This window comes from Neopsephotus bourkii, unplaced genomic scaffold (assembly GCF_033783945.1).
Source record: "Neopsephotus bourkii isolate Nb327-2 ecotype Australia unplaced genomic scaffold, CSIRO-AGI_Nbou_v1 NB_1507, whole genome shotgun sequence".
NCBI classification, from domain to species: Eukaryota; Metazoa; Chordata; class Aves; order Psittaciformes; family Psittacidae; genus Neopsephotus; species Neopsephotus bourkii.
In genome coordinates this window covers 479,775-497,051 of record NW_026901983.1, presented here as the reverse complement: position 1 = coordinate 497,051, position 17,277 = coordinate 479,775, and the positions used below count along the sequence as shown (strand labels likewise).

General features: G+C 40.1%; 1 protein-coding gene across 3 annotated transcripts in view; it reads left to right on the top strand.

Moving 5' to 3' along the window:
• The window catches only part of CERT1 (ceramide transporter 1), an 80,821-nt gene that overhangs the window by 39,951 nt on the left and 23,593 nt on the right, over positions 1-17,277 (top strand). For 2 of the 3 annotated variants that reach the window (XM_061369573.1, XM_061369574.1), the window contains exons 4-6: positions 6,946-7,053; positions 7,831-7,969; positions 8,987-9,070. In XM_061369573.1, coding sequence (XP_061225557.1) covers positions 6,946-7,053; positions 7,831-7,969; positions 8,987-9,070 — 331 coding nt within the window. Of the gene's footprint in view, positions 1-4,313; positions 4,976-6,945; positions 7,054-7,830; positions 7,970-8,986; positions 9,071-17,277 lie in introns of those variants that run through there. The other variant, XM_061369575.1, reaches the window with a different exon arrangement.

Sequence of the window (17,277 nt, the reverse complement as noted above, 5' to 3'; positions counted from 1 at the left end):
CTGAGAAGAGCCTGGCTCCATCCTCGTGACACTCCCCCTTTATATATTTATATACACTAATAAGGTCACCCCTCAATCTCCTCTTCTCCAAACTATAGAGACCCAGCTCCCTCAGTCTTTCCTCATAAGGGAGATGCTCCACTCCCTTAATCATCTTAGTTGCCCTGCGATGGACTCTCTCCAGCAGGTCCCTGTCCTTCTTAAACTGAGGGGCCCAGAACTGGACACAATATTCCAGATGAGGTCTCACCAGGACAGAGTAGAGGGGAAGGAGGACCTCTCTCGACCTACTAACCACCCCCCTTCTAATACACCCCAGGATGCCATTGGCCTTCTTGGCCACAAGGGCACAGTGGAAGGACGGAGGCCAAGCACTTCATGCTAAATTTCATGAGCTAGTTGTGTGCTGTTGGGAACAAGGCAAATTACCATCAGACTTTTGTGACGCAATCATCGTCACTCTGTATAAGAAAAAGGTGTCAACTCAGACTGCTCAAACTACCGTGGTATAACTCTGCTCTCCATTGCTGGAAAAATTCTTGCAAGAATACTATTGAACAGACTAGTACCTGCTATCGCAGAAGAACTTCTACCTGAAAGTCAGTGTGGTTTTAGAGCTAATAGAAGTACCGCACACATGGTATTTGTTCTCAGACAACTGCAAGAAAAGTGTAGAGAACAGAATAAGGGGCTATATGTAACTTTTGTTGACCTCACCAAAGCTTTTGACACTGTGAGCAGGAAAGGCCTGTGACTGATCTTGGAACGATTAGGTTGTCCCCAAGTTCCTCAAAATGATTATTCTGTTACATGAAGATCAGCAAGGCCAAGTCAGATATGGCGATGCACTTTCTGAGCCTTTCCCAATAACCAGTGGTGTGAAACAAGGTTGTGTTCTCGCACCAACCTTATTCACAGTCTTCTTCAGCATGATGCTCCAAAGGGCTACAGCAGACCTCGACGAACAAGATGGCATTTATATTCAATATCGTACCGATGGTAGCCTATTCAATCTAAGGCGACTGTAGGCCCACACTAAGACCGTGAACTGCTTTTTGCTGATGATGCCGCCCTTGTTGCCCACACAGAAGCAGCTCTGCAGCGTTTAACATCTTGCTTTGTGGAGGCAGATATTTTTTGGGCTGGAAGTCAGCTTGAAGAAGACAGTAGTCCTCTACCAACCTGCACCCCAAGAAGATTATCGCCATCCCCACATTACCATTGGCGAGTCAGAGCTCAAGACAGTTCAGCAGTTCAGCGATCTGGGAAGCATCATTTCCTCAGATGCCACGATCGACAAAGAGATAGACAACAGAACAGCAAAAGCATATAGAGCCTTCGGAAAACTCCATAAAAGAGTCTGGTGTAATAAACACCTGAAGAAAAGTACAAAGATCAGTGTCTATAGTGTCATTGTATTGTCTACTCTTTTATATGGGTCTGAATCATGGGTCATCTACCGTCATCACCTGCGACTCCTTGAACGCTTTCATCAGCGCTGCCTCCGTACAATTCTAAACATCCATTGGACTGACTGTGTGTCTAATGTCACTGTCCTTGAACAGGCAGGGGTGACCAGCATCGAGGCCATATTGCTGAAATCACAGCTGAGCTGGGCAGGGCACGTCTCTAGGATGAAGGATCACCGCCTCCCCAAGATCGTGTTTTATGGTGAACTTGCCACCGGTAGCCACAAGAGAGGTGTCCCAAAGAAGAAATATAAGGACTCCCTGAAACAATACCTTAGCCTTGGCCATAGTGACTACCATCAGTGGTCCACCTTGGCCTCCAAACGGGAGACTTGGAGGCACACCATACATAATGCCTTTGACTCCTTTGAGAGCTCACGAAGAACCAGTCTCGAGGAGAAAAGACAGCACAGAAAGAATTGCGCCCCACCTGTACCACCCAAGGAGATCTTCTGCTGTGCTTTTTGTAGCCGGATTTGCCTATCCCACATTGGCCTGTTTAGTCATCAGTGCGCTTATAGTAAGCGTGGGTAAAGCCCTTCCCATATCTTCATTCGCAAAGTCAAGCCATGATGATGACCTTAAATAGGTTAAAAAAAAGTGGAATCAGAGGCAATCCCTACTTCTGTGCCACTTCGAAGGGTAAGTATCACCTAACTGTGTGTTAGGGTGGGCACTTCCCTGCTGCCTCCTGCGTGAGCTCCTGTGTGTTGTCCCTGTATGAATTTCATACAGAACAATGAGGTAATAATATTTAATATAACTATGAAATCAAACTATGTGATTTTGTATAACTACTAGAAAGAATGACATGGCACATGCTTTCTGTTAGGATCAGAACTGCTCTTATTTTTAAAGGCCCAGTTGTGCAAGGACTATACTTCAGTGAACATCAAGCAGTATGTATTTGAATGAACTCATTCTATAAAATATTTTAAAATCCCTCTAGCTTGTGAAACATTGAAAGCAAGTAAGAACACTTAATTCAGTGCATTAGGAACTGAAGCCAGAATGTAAGTGCTTTTCTTGACAGTGCCTGATAGCAGAATGGAGATCTCTAGTTCTTGTGTAGCTCCACAGATCTTAACTTGCCCTCTCTTGGCAGCCTAGGTTCATAGGAGGAGCAAATACAGTCCCCTTCTAGTCTTGCTATAGCTTCATGGCTCAGCAGTACAAGCTGCTTTAATTTTATTGCTAAGTATACAGAGAGATTCAGTTATTGTGATCTTGGGGTTTGGTACTTTTGTTCAGGGAAGAGTTTTATTCTGTAAAATCACACTGACACAGTGGTTCTCAACGTGGGGAGCAGGAAAGACATTCTCTTGTTCAGCTTCTCTATGGGCTCTGAGGTGTCCTCCTGTACAGCGTCCTGGCTGCTCTTTATTCTGGTTTTAGAATGCCTGCCTCTCCCTATTCAGCTTTTGTGGAAACCTAGCATTTAAAGATGTTGAATAATATTTAGTGAAAAGTTTCCCTGTGCGCATTAACAGTTAGGAGTATTCATGGAAAAATGGTGCACATCCATGTAATTAAACATGGGTGTGAGCTATGTCGATAAAGATTATTGATTTTAAGGCCTTTAGTTGCCTCTGTCAGTCTGCATTCTCTCCACAATGCTTTGGGTTGTCACTGCTTCTCAGCTCTTTCCCTTTCTTTAGAAACCAGTACATAGCTCCAGGACTTACCTGCCTGTGTCCCACTTTAGCTTATGCAGCTGTTAGAGGTTTATTGTTTGCAGGCAACACATAGTGATTTGCCCATAGTACATGGAGTTGGGGAAGTAAAGACGCAAAAGGTAATTATTACTTAGCTTGGACAAGTGAGCATTATAGCTACAGCAATCTTAGGGCTATAGTGCTGTGGTTTCTATTACTTAAGTTGTCTGTTATACTTATTTTTCAACTCTTAATTCATGTGTTGGTTGTTTTGTTTTTTTTTTCCTCCTGTACACACAGTGTGCTTGTTTATTGTGGAATTGCAACATTTTTCACTGTTGGAGGAAGAGTATGCCTGTATTTCTTTACCGGCTTTTGCAGTTGCAAAGGAAGTTATTACAAGGTTTTTTCTTTTCCTGCACTACTGTAGGCTGTGGAATCATCTAGCTTCTGTGGTCTGTATTACTAAATTCTCATCTCTGCCTTTTCACTAACAACTACGTTGTCATTTTTAAAACCTTGAATTTCCAATGTCAGTGGCTATGGAGGAATTGAAAAATCAGACCTACAAACACATGTTAATTTTATTTAACTTCAGTCCTCAGAAGTGGATCCTGGACTGCACTACCTGTAGTGTCTGTAGGGGTCTTGCTGTCTACGGCACTGCCTTCCTTGACTCATCCTAGCAGTAACTTTCTTTCTTCAAGTATATGGTGAAGCATTTGCAGCAAATATAAAAATTACTGATGGAACATAAATGTTTTACAGAGCTTGTCTGCCTATTCTTCACAAAGTCTTTCATAGTACCTTCCAGCACTTAGATTTTACATTTTTACTTTTTTTGTGCATTCTTGTTTTTCATAAAATACTGTGGTTTGATATCTTGGATGTTTGAGCATGATTTTTCACGAATACTGCAGATAAGAATATTTGAGTCACTGTATCCCAATGTCAGTTTCACCACCCCCTAAGGTAAGCCATATGCCTGAGAGGGAGGAGCTGCCTGCTGCTTGTGTTATGTAAAATACTAAATAATTTATAGTGCTAACTGAAAATATCTGCCTTGGTTGACAAACATGCGTTAAAGTGCTTGACAGGCACTAGATTGAGACATAATTGAAATAATTCCTTGAAGATATGGGAGAATAATTTGCTTTATTTGATTTTTTTTTTAATTTTTTTTTTCTTTTCCCCAAGTGGGGAAGCTTTGCTGTGAGTCAGGCTGTGGTTTACTTGAGAATATTGTTGACCCACTTCAGGAAATCCTTAGCTGGCAGATCAGTGTGAACCATGATGGAGGTCTGCAATATGATTCTGCAAACACTTACTGAAAGCAGCTTTCCTGACGTACTGCCTTGTTGCTGATACCAGCATCTGCTCCAGTGAAGAATCACGTGAAGCTTTGGATCATGTGTCTCTTTCCTTTTGTCTATCATAACGAAAGGATTAACGGATTTTTTTGCACTGCCTTAGAAAGCTGAAGGTGTTGCAGTGTACTAACAAATGCCAGTTTTAGTGTAGCTTTGAAGCTATGATGTATGCATGGAATTTCAAAGAACTGCATCTCTGCTGGGCATAGTAAATTAGCATTAGCGTTTGATGGTGTGAATTCATACAACTTCTGCAAGCAGTTTTGTTTTCAGGCAGAGACTTAGCTTCTCTCATCTGGACTCTACCTGCTTTTCTAATTTTTATCTTGGGAAATTAAAAATTGCATAAACAGAAGAAGCTTGTGTCAGCATTCCTCTTTATGTAATTGGGTATTTCTGCAGTGAATAGTTAATGATCTGCTTTGCAAGACATAAATGCAGCAGTGACCTGCTCTCCTTTAGATGTTGCGGTAGTAGAATGGTGGGGCTTTGCATGATGCATGCATCCATTGTTTGTGTTAAGCTGCTTGCATGTGTCTGCTGGATGTCTTGTCTCTGCATCAGTTATAAAGGAATACTTCTGTTTCTTCTGACAAATAAGTATTCTTGATGTAATTTTCGTGTCATCCCCATACAGCTCTTTCTCCCCAATACCCTCCCCCCCAGCTATTAAAACATAATTATCTTAGGCAGTTTTGTGAACATGATGTGTAAATCCATACATATGGTTTGGATTCATGTTGTGTGCTGTTCGTTCTGTCTGCTGAATTGCTTCTTGGTTGCAAAATAGTTAAAATTGCCTAAATGCTTTTTATGTAGAACCATTTTATTGGTAGCGTTTGCAAGTTGATACCTGTGTAGAGTTCATAGCTGTATCTGCTGTCTTGTATACAATCCTGAAGCATGGATAAAGTGTTTAGTGGAATTATTAATCAGAAGTATAAATGAAAGTCCAATGAAGATACTGCTGAAAAGGTACCTTAAAAAATTGATATGGAAAGAAATTCTCTTCTTTCACTCTCCATTTTTATTGTTAATTAACTAGCATTGACGGGGTAATATTGGGAAAAAATTATTTAATTCAAATGTAGAATATCAGTTACTAGGTTCTGTAAGATTACATCTATTCCTGTAAGTTTTAAATGTGACTTTGATTAAATCTTCGAATAGAGAAATTCAAGAGTTTTCACATCCTAAACTTTAGTCTAGGTTTTGCATAGGCATGTCTTTCTCTGTTAAAGAAAGCAATCAGAAGACATTTGCTTCTCTTTATTAAAATGCTCTGATCTCTATGCAGTGGGTATTTTTGCTACATTTTTAAAATGATCTGTTTGTTAATCATATCCTATCAAAATGAAAATTTACCTTCTCTCTAGAGTGTATAATTTTCAGAAAATAGAATGAGTCCTGTTAAACTGAGTAGCAAAAGCACAGAGCCATCTGAATATTTGGGCATATGATTAAATAAACATTGAATTATCAGTAAAATAGACTTTTTTAGATTTGCATATGGATGAAATATTAACAGAAATGAAGAAATGCTTCAAGCTTCAGTGTGCTGTGTGGCTCTTACAGAATGCTCTTTTGAGATTTATTCTCATGAAACACTTCTGAAACAAAATAATTGTATGCTCAAAACTCATTTTTGTCCTTTAATAAAGCAGTTTATTCCTTTAGCAGCTTTGTTTTTACTTGTCAAGCCTTTGTGGGATATAAAGTCCATTAAAAAAACTAAAAGCCTTTACTTGAGTATTTGCCAAGAAACCTCATTCAAATCTTCATTATTTGATTTGTTACACTTAAAATTGCAAACCAGTGAATTCAGGTATAATCTTTGCACTGAATTGCGTTGCAATTCAAAATGTGGTTCAATATTGCAGATATATTACCAAAGCCAGGTATACTGTTTCACACTTGAACTGATATTCTAAAAAATTTTTCCAGTCTGGTATAAAGAGTTCTGCTAAATAAGCTTGGAACAAGCAAAAAAGTATCTTGATAGCAGTAAATGTCTGTTTTTTATGATCACTATTTTGATGCTTTTAAAAATAAAATTGCAGTATTTGAATGATTGGAAGGGTTGGCTGAAAATTATTGTCTTCAAACTGAACCATGCTAAACTCCTGATAAATTGTAGAGTACTTTAGGTTTTGAATGCTGTGTGAAAATTGTTGGTAGGGATTACATAAGCCATTGTCCTTTTTTCGAACCCTAAAACATACGTTGCCTTGTTCTCTTGGGAGTTTATAATAGGATATAGATAACTAATTTTTCATAAATCATTATGATAAAAAACAGATTCGTAATAATTTTATGGAAGCTGCATTAAAACCTTAAAAATGCAGGCACAAATGGATGGGTTTCAGAGACAATGACATTAATCTTGCTTTCATGATTTCCTTTTTATTAAAAGCCTCAGCACTCTAGTTCTGTGTGTGGTTTGTTTTTTAGACTGAATCTGGCTATGGATCAGAGTCAAGCTTACGACGCCATGGCTCCATGGTATCTCTTGTTTCTGGAGCAAGTGGATACTCTGCAACATCCACCTCTTCGTTCAAGGTTAGTGAATAAAGTTTGCTTGGTATTGGTGCGTAAGTAACACACAACTGAAAAAGAAATAACTTGTGTGCAGACTGCCACACAGTTGTAGAAAAAAACCCAAAATATTTTGTTTACTACAAGTGTGAGTATTGAATTTTATGATGAACTGATGGTACAGAAAGGTCTCTCACGCCTCTGCACAGTTGTCCTTTTTAAACTATCATGTCATCTTCCAGTGGCAAGAAAATCAAACCTCTCAGAGCATTTATAACCTTTCCTCATTTATTCCTCAGAATAGCAAGGCCTCTATGAAAATGAAAAGGAATGCTGATTCTGTGACATAATATATTTGTTTGATAGAGATTGAAAAATTATGTCTTTCCTTATCTCATGTGCATAAATATTTAACATGAACATAGGTGGGCTATGCTTCTGGGAGAGCAGAAGAGGAGCCTAACACAAGAAAGGGAAATAATGATGGATCAAAGATGGATCAAACAGTAACTAGAGGTTACTGTTGTCAGGCAAATAGGCATAAAATTGGTAGCATGCAAGATCACATTTTTAATAAGCTTTTGCTGAATGCTCTAGTGTAGGTAGTCAAGAGTTAAAACTGAGACCAGTGGACAAAATGCTTGTGTGCAATTCTTTATACCCTTCTGACATTAATAGTATTTCATAGCTGAACTTGAATTTGTTCTTCATAGCTGCAGGATTAATTTTTTTTTTTTTAACATATTGGACTACTGCAGGATGTTCAGAAGCATTTCAGGCATTTTTCTCTTGTATTTTCAGAAGGGCCATAGCTTACGTGAGAAGCTTGCAGAAATGGAAACCTTTAGAGACATCTTGTGTAGACAAGTTGATACTTTACAGAAATACTTTGATGACTGTGCAGATGCAGTTTCCAAAGATGAACTCCAGAGGGATAAAGGTAAAACTGTAACAAAAAACTCGTATCTCTATAGGATTTAGTTTTTTACACAGTAATAGCCCTTGAAATAGTTACTATATACCGTATAAACAAAATATCTTCAATTTACTCTTTAATATAGGAATCAGTTGTACGTATTTCTGCATAAACAGAGTTTAACTATTTTCAGTTCAGAAGCCGAATTCCCTTAAAAACCTGTTTAATTTAATATTAACCTGTAACTGTCAATAGTACAAAAAAAATACGCATAGTGATGCTACAGACCAATAATTGATTACTCTCCTAAGATGAATTCAAGTTAATCACTGTGTCACTTTTATTTTGAAAACACAATAGGCTACTAGTTTCGATAGAAACAATACATTCTTTAAAAAGCTTAAGGAGCTGTCATAATGAATCCTCATGTCAGTTGTGTTAGCTGAAACTAGAGCACCGGGTGTACGCTTGAGGCCCTTGTAGACTCAGGTGTGGATGTCTACGTATTTCTGAATTGCTTTTCTCACAGCACAGCTTGTTGTATCCATGGGCACTCTGGGGCATTCATATTCATTCCTGGGTTTGGTCTGCCAGCTTGAAACTTTAGGTAGTAAGTAAACAGTAGATGTACAATTCCACTTCTTTGCAAACTTTTTAGTGTAGAAGAGTATAGTTGCTTAATTGTAGCACCCTGCTTATCTAGTTGTAGCACCAAAATATTGTTGTTCTTACTATAGAATTGAGTGCTAAACTTCAACACTGAGCAAGCATTAGATGGTTTCTGCCAGTAACGTTGATAGTGGACTTGAGTCAAAAAATACCAAGATAAACCAACAACAAGAACTCCCCACCAAAACAAACAAAACGCAAAACAACCAAAACCACACAAAAAAAAACAAAGGCGGGGTGGGGTGGTCATGATTTTTGTTGCAGGAAGAAATCTTAAATGCTGTTTAGCCATGAAGATGCTCATAATTCTTTCTTGCACACAAAGAATTGGGAAAGCCTTCTCATTCCCGTAACATTTTCTCTCCAATTTAGTGGTAGAAGATGATGAAGATGATTTCCCTACAGTGCGTTCTGATGGGGATTTTGTACATAACAGTAACAGCAGTAAGGAAAAATGTAAGTCTGTCCCAACTTTTTCACTGAAAATTCATATGAATGATATGACAAGCCTGATACATGGTCAGTACATACGCTCTTTTCTAGGCAGAAAATGGCAAAAGTAGTCATTCAAATGTATGTGAGAGCAAGTTCTTCTTCACGTTACCATTTATTAGGTGCTTTTCATGATTCTCTGAGTTACACTTAATTCACACAAATATTAATATAAGTTTGGAATTTCCTGTTCTGTGTCCAAAGCTGTATTCACTGCAAAATTCTGTTGAAACAACAGCATCATTCAGGTATTGGGATCTGATATTTGTGACAGGTTACTGCAGTTTTTCTTGCAAGTGTGACCTGCTTTAGGAGTGTAGTGGAAAACAATGCTTTCCCAGTTACATATGTCTCAGTATAGTTTTTCTGACTTCTATGAGTATGTAGTGTGAAGTCAACACTGTTGCCAATGCTCACTCATCATAATATTAGCACTTTTTTTTTCTGTATTTTCCATTATGATGAACAGAATTCTGATTTTTATTATTTTAAATGATCTCATTATTGTACTCACTGCATCCATGCGGTAAATATGAAGGACTCGTGGAGTTCTTGTTGGTCTAGAAATCTGATACTTCTGGCCTGGCACTTAAAATCTACTTGCATTCTTCTTAGCTTTTCTTTTGTTCCCCAACCAAAATATTTTGGTGTTTACAGTGTGTAAATGCTGATGATTCAGTCCTAAGATATTTCTTAGACTTTGATTCACAAAACTTTGAAGTCGCACTACCTCCAGTTTCAAATCTGGTGGTATCTCCTGAAGTCCTTGCTAAAAGCATTTTGAAAAATATAAACACTTTAATCAAGAACCTGAAAGATACGTGGGCAAATGAGCCTATTCTTTGTCTTGATTTCTTTTTAATTGTGTGTTGCCCCCGTTACGTCTTTCCTTGTTGCATTTAAGTGCTCTTTCTAGAGTATAGGCAAAATTGTTAGGAGGAAAAAGGAAATGAAAGGATTTTTCAGGATACTTCTAGAATTCATTATATGAGTAAATTTTTTTCAATTACATTAAGTGCTTCCTCTGCTGAGAATTGATTGTAATGCTGATTTCAAAGGTTAAGTACATACAGCTCTGGTTTTGAATAAATTCTTCTTGCCTTTTATTACCAAAGATAAGTAATCTTGCAACGCTCACCTGCAAGCGAGTGCACAGTTCTACGATCCCTTTTGTGTGCATACGAGTGTACATTTTTTGAGGACTGTTAAGTCAGAGCAAACCTCATAAAACAACGAGCCGTCTTTAAAAAAATGTTAAGTGTGAATTTAATTTTACTGCGTGATTCATTTTGAAAGAAAGTCTTTGTCAATTTTAATTTTTGTAGGATAATGTAGGAGTTTCAGCTTAATTTACCTTTAGAATATCTCTTCATACATACATTCTTCTGGTGTACTGCTGTATGTACACATAGGATATGGGGAATGTCATTAGGAAAGTACATTTTTAGTACCTCTAGTCATCTTAAGGTATTTAAATGGAAAGTAAGTGACTTCTTTATTTTCATCACCAGGAATTTAACAGGAATTTTAAGTGATATCTATAGTCCTCTTTAAAAGTTCTGTATCAAGTCTTTGGGAAGTTATATGCTAAGAAATTGCCATGTATTATGGGTATCTGTATATAAACTCACAGAAAATAATTTCTGCAACCCCTTGCTTTTTTGCGTAACTTCTAATTCCAGTTGTTCTGATTCCTGATTCCATGAAATTTACCTTCCTTCAATTATTTCTATGAAAAACTTTATCTCCATTTAGTTTTTCTGTGCCTTAGTTTGATTTCTAAGGGCTAGACACATTAAATATTTAGTAGCTGAGTGCTGCAAAGCTTGACTAGAAATGAAAAATTAAGAATCTCTGCCATAAAAAGGAATCATGAGTGATGCAGTGGGGGAAGTAGATGTTTCAGGCTGCCAAAGCCATGCCCATATATTGGTTAGAAAATTACTCAGACTAGTTGATAATGAAAAATTTACTTTAAACTTCACCCCTTTCTAAAGCTTAGCCTCAGAGCGGTTGTTAGGATTCCTTGGTTTCTCAAATTTCAGGTTCCATTCTTGAAGTCTCTATCAAGTCCTGAAAGGACTGAAACAGGCTTTTAATTGTAGATGGGAAGTAGTTACCTGTTTATTCTGGGGGTTGCTCTGTAGTCAGTACTCCAGGGACTAAGAAGCATGGATTCACCCTCTTATGTAGCCCAGTATGATTAAGGAGTGTTTGAGCCTGCTGTTCAAACCACCAGTGCAACCAGTCTAGTGCTAAAATCATTAAATTTAAGACTGACTTAAGGGACCATATTCACGTTGCCTTCTGAAATTTGTTCCCTTATGCACCTTCCCTGGGTGGGAGGAGGAAGTTAACATGACTATAGAGAATTGTGTACTACTCGGAAGTCATTTTGGATAGGGAGGCTTTTTCTTTTCTGTGTTCTCTAGGGTGTGTGAGTAAAAAGCTAGGAAGAGTGAAAAAATTTGGTAACTAAACAATGTTACACCAAGGGAGAGTCTGGCTGAATGCATATTTACCTATTGGGATCTTGATGAGGAAGTATTCCCATCCATCTGCTCAGTAAAATGTGTGTATTTGGATTTAAATTATGTAAGAGTAGGAAGAGCGGGTGAAACCTACTTAAGGAACCTTTTTCAATATGGAATGATGATGAATCATTCTATATGATATTCTATATCATTCTATAATGATGAAAATGGTACAGAGGTTTAAGGATGGCAATTCGATGTAAAACGTGGTAGGATTTACACTTGATTTTTGTGCTTTGAATAGAGGAAGAACATTCACCAATAATGGGATTGTTCTTAGATGCCAACTGATCATAGCGATCCTACTCTATCCAAGAAGATCAACAACAGTAGATATCAATAAATGGGTCATGCACCTGAACATTTCTTTTTCACTTAAAATCAGTTCAGTAATGTGAGATGTTAGAGTGGCATTAAATGGAATATATAGAGGAACTGCTTTCTACTTACTGTGTTTTAAAATAATTTCTGATTCATATGAAAACAGATTGGAACAAACACAATGATGTTTGGGACATCTGGGGAAGTGTTATAAACAATCCTAGGAACAAAAAGGGAAAACTGACCTATCCATACAGATACAGAGGTGTAGGAGAGAAGGGCTAAAGACCTATTGAAGTCTGAAGCATTGTATGAAGAATCTGCAATGTGAAAGGCAAGTGAAAACAATTGGAAATGAACAAGATGCTTAAAAAACAGGATAATTATAAAGGAACCACTTGGAAGATGTTGAAGTTACACTAGGAGGAAAATCATCCTGCTGCTTTTTCTGAGTTGGCTGCATGCAGTTTGATCATGAAGTTGGAAACGCAGTTGCAGTGTTAGGAACACTCTCCTATTAGCCTTTACCTTGTATCTTTTGAAGCAATTTGTAGCTGACATGGAAAAATAAGTTTAAAAAAGGAATAGGAAAGATATTCACGCTCTCAGAGTAGAAAATCTCTAGACAAATACAACTTAAGATGTTACCCAGATAAGGCTTGGGCTCATCTTCTGATATCATAGAATCATAGAATAGTTAGGGTTGAAAAGGACCTAAGATTATCTAGTTCCAACACCCCTGCCGTGGGCAGGGACATCTCACACTAAACCATATCAACCAAGGCCTCGTCCAACCTAGCCTTAACCACTGTCAATGATGGAGCATTCAGAACCTCCCTGGGCAACCTATTCCAGTGCCTCACCACCCTAACAGGAAAGAATTACCTCCTTATATCCAATCTAAACTTCCCCTGTTTAAGTTTTAACCCATCACCCCTTGTCCAGTCACTACAGTCCCTAATGAAGAGTCCCTCCCCAGCATCACTATAGGCCCCCTTCAGATACTGGAAGGCTGCTATGAGGTCTCCACGCAGCCTTCTCTTCTCCAGGCTGAACATCCCCAACTTTCTCAGCCTATCTTCATATGGGAGCTGCTCCAGTCCCCTGATCATCCTCATGGACTTCCCCTGGACTTGTTCCAACAGTTCCATGTCCTTTTTATGTTGAAGACACCAGAACTGCACACAATACTCCAGGTGAGGTCTCACGAGAGCAGAGTAAAGGGGCAGAATCACCTCCTTCGACCTGCTGGTCACACTCCTTTTGCTGCAGCCCAAGATACGGTTGGCTTTCTGGGCTGCAAGCGCACACTGCAGCCGGCTCATATTCATTTTCTCATTGACCAGCACCCCCAAGTCCTTCTCTGCAGGGCTGCTCTGAATCTCTTCTCTGCCCAGCCTGTAGCTGTGCCTGGGATTGCTCCAACCCAGGTGTAGGACCTTGCACTTGGCATGGTTAAACTTCATGAGGTTGGCATCAGCCCACTTCACAAGCGTGTCAAGGTCCCTCTGGATGGCATTCCTTCCCTCCAGCGTATCAACCGAACCACACAGCTTGGTGTCATCGGCAAACTTGCTGAGGGCGCACTCAATCCCACTGTCCATGTCAGCGACAAAGATGTTGAACAAGACCGGTCCCAACACCGATCCCTGAGGGACACCACTCGTTACTGGTCTCCAGCCGGACATTGAGCCATTGACCACAACTCTTTGTGTGCGGCCATCCAGCCAGTTCTTTATCCACCGAGTGGTCCATCCATCAAATTGATGTCTCTCCAATTTAGAGACAAGGATGTCGTGTGGGACAGTGTCGAATGCTTTGCACAAGTCCAGGTAGATGACATCAACTGCTCTACCCCTGTCCATCAGTTCTGTAGCCCCATCATAGAAGGCCACCAAATTGGTCAGGCAGGATTTCCCCTTAGTGAAGCCATGCTGGCTGTCACCAAGCACCTTGTTGTTTTTCATGTGCCTTAGCATGCCTTCCAGGAGAATCTGCTCCAAGATTTTGCCAGGCACAGAGGTGAGACTGACTGGTCTGTAATTCCCTGGGTCATCCATTTTCCCCTTCTTGAAAATGGGGGTTACATTTCCCTTTTTCCAGTCATTGGGAACTTCACCTGACTGCCATGATTTTTCAAATATGATGGCCAGTGGCTTAGCAACTTCATTCGCCAGCTCCTTCAGGACCCACAGATGGATTTCATCAGGTCCCATGGACTTGTGCACGTTCAGATTTTTAAGATGGTCTCGAACCAGATCCTCTCCTACAGTGGGCCCAAGGTCTTCATTCTCACAGTCCCTGCGTCTGCCTTCCAAGACTTGGGTGGTGCGGTCAGAGCCTTTGCCAGTGAAGACCGAGGCAAAGAAGTCATTCAGAACCTCAGCCTTCTCCAAATCCTGTGTAGCTAGTTCACCCGAGAGCTTCCTGAGGGGGCCTACGTTCTCCCTAGTCTGTTTTTTATTTGCTATGTACCTGTAGAATCCCTTCCTGTTATCCTTAATATCCCTAGCCAAGTTTAATTCTAACTGGGCCTTAGCTTTCCTAACCTGGTCCCTAGCTTCCCAAACATCCCTGTACTCTTCCCAGGCCGCCTGTCCTTGCTTCCACTTTCTATAAGACTCTTTTTTCATTTGAATTTTCCTCAGCAGCTCCTTATCCATCCAAGGAGGTCTCCTGGCCCTCCTGCTGCACTTCCTTCTAGTTGGGATGCAACACTCCTGAGCTTGTAGCAGGTGATCCTTGAATATCAACCAAGAGTCTTGGGCCCCCCTGCCCTCTGGGGCTTTATCCCATGGAACCCTACTAAGCAGGTTCCTGAAGAGGCCAAAGTCTGCTCTCTTAAAGTCCAGGGCAGTGAGCTTGCTGCACACTCTTCTCACTGTCCTGAGGATCTGAAATTCAGCCATCTCGTGATTGCTGCATCCAAGGCTGCCCTGGAGCGTCACATTTCCAACGAGCCCTTCTGTGTTGGTTAGCATGAGGCCAAGCATGGCACCTCTCCTGGTCGGCTCCTCTATTACTTGCAAAAGGAAGTTGTCTTCCACACAGTCGCAGACCCTCCTGAATTCCTTGTGCCGGGCTGTACCATTGTTCCAACAGATATCAGGGTGATTGAAGTCCCACATGAGAACAACAGCCTGTAAGCGTGAGGCTTTTCCTATCTGTCTATAGAGGGCTTCATCCACAGAGTCCTCTTGATCAGGTGGTCTGTAACAGATCCCCTCAGTAATGTCGCCCATTGCTCTTCTCCCTTTAACCCTGACCCACAAACTCTCTGTTAACTGCTCACCTGTCCCCAGACAGAGTTCCATACTCTGCAGCCTATCCCTAACATAAAGGGCAACTCCCCCTCCCTGCCTGCCAGGCCTGTCTTTTCTAAAGAGTCTGTAACCTTCCATTCCAACACTTCAGTTATAGGAGCCATCCCACCATTTTTCTGCGATGCCTATTATATCATACCCCTGTAGACGTGCACATATCTCTAATTCCTCTTGTTTGTTCCCCATTCTACAGGCATTTTTATAGAGGCATCTCAGTCGAGCTCCAGATGAAGCTGGCTCATTGGCTGGAGCAGCTGGAATTTCTCTACATTGCTCCGAGCATTTATTATAGGTGCTGGGAACTGACTGGGTGTGTTGGGATGGAATGATGCCCCCCTCCCCCAACACATCTAGTTTAAAGCCTCCTTGACCAGTCTGGCAAGGCTCCTACCAAAAGACCAGCTCCACCAGCCCCCACTAGAACTGGCCTACAAACTTGGGTTCTGTGTTTTGAGACACCCAAACCCCTGACTATGACACCACCCTTTTAACCATTTATTAACCTGGCTAATCCTCATAGCTTTTTTTAGGTCCTCCCCTGTATCCTGGAGAATAGACAAAAAGACTGTCTGAGCTTCAGAGCCCCTAACCACCTCTCCCAGGTGTTCTGAGAAGATAAATATCTCATGGGATTAGGAAAGAATCAAAATACTCCTATCCATTCTAAGGAATTTCTCAAGTGACCATCTCTTCAAAGAAAGAGGTTTTTCATCTTCCTTCAACAAATTCATTTTTACCCAGAATTATAATGGCTGAAAGGAACTGTGTACACTAATTTTAAAATTGCAGACTTCTCATGTATCAGTCCTCCTTTGAGAGTATTCATTAACGAATGACTTGCAACATGTCATTGAGTGTCACGTGTCATTTGTGTGACTGAAACTGTATGGAAGTATTAATGACCTGTAGCTGAGACCCGAAGATACCTAGGAAATGAGGCTGCATTGCTGCATCTCCCTTGTAATCTACCACAGAAATTTCTGAAATGATCTTGCAGTGTTGCAGCTAGTGGTAGTTTCTTCAGCATCTTTAGCATGATCCATAATTAAGAGAGAAAAATCTTGTCTGAAGCATTATAGCTGTGCTGGTAAAGTTGCATGTGAGCACAGTTTACACCAACAGGAATAATTATTAGTATAAACTCTGGTTTTCAGTCAGGAATTGCTATGGGTGAAGCCCTTGTGTTATTTTCATTATTCTCAGCGAATCCACTGCATCACCTTCTTGCCAGCTTATACCACTTTCAGTCTCAGCCTCCTCCGTGTTCCCTCTGCAGCTGTTAGGGGGAGGGAGAGCTGCTGTGCTTATTATTGTTTCTGGACAGATTTTTCTTTCTCTCACTTTACTTTTTTTTTTTTCTCCATTCCCATCATCTTTGCCTTTTAGGGAGTATTCTTGATTAACGTGCAGCAAAAAATAAACTGCACTCTACCGTAGTATGTATGCTTATTGAGGTGTTCACAGCAGTGTGTATTTTGTAATCAGCTGTTTAAAAAATTGTTCAATTACTTCTGAAAGGAGGGTGTACAAAACCTGTAGAGACTTAAACCATTGCTTTAGACCGTGTGACAGTTGCTTACTGTTCCCGAAGTGAAGATACAGGGCTCTGCCATTAGAGAACAGCAATTGCACTTCCCTTCCCTACAACTGAGCTGCTTGAAAGCTTTGCTTTGCCTTTGCAGACATACTGGATAAACTTACAGAAGTATTTATTTGTACTTTTTAAATCATAACAGGGAAATGCTGACAAATGGACACACTGGCAGGGGGGAGGGAAGTGATGGCTGTTAGCTTGCACTGTGGCATAGCAGGAGTTACTTTAACTTGCTAGGCTCAGTCATCTTCAACATGAGTGTTACTTCTGCTTTCTAATATTTTCTGACATTAATGTGTAGCATTTGATTTGTTATTATGTCAACCTACATACGAGTTTGTCATATAATAGGTACTTTTTTTGTCACACATTTTAAATGACTTGTTTAAATAGCCTTAG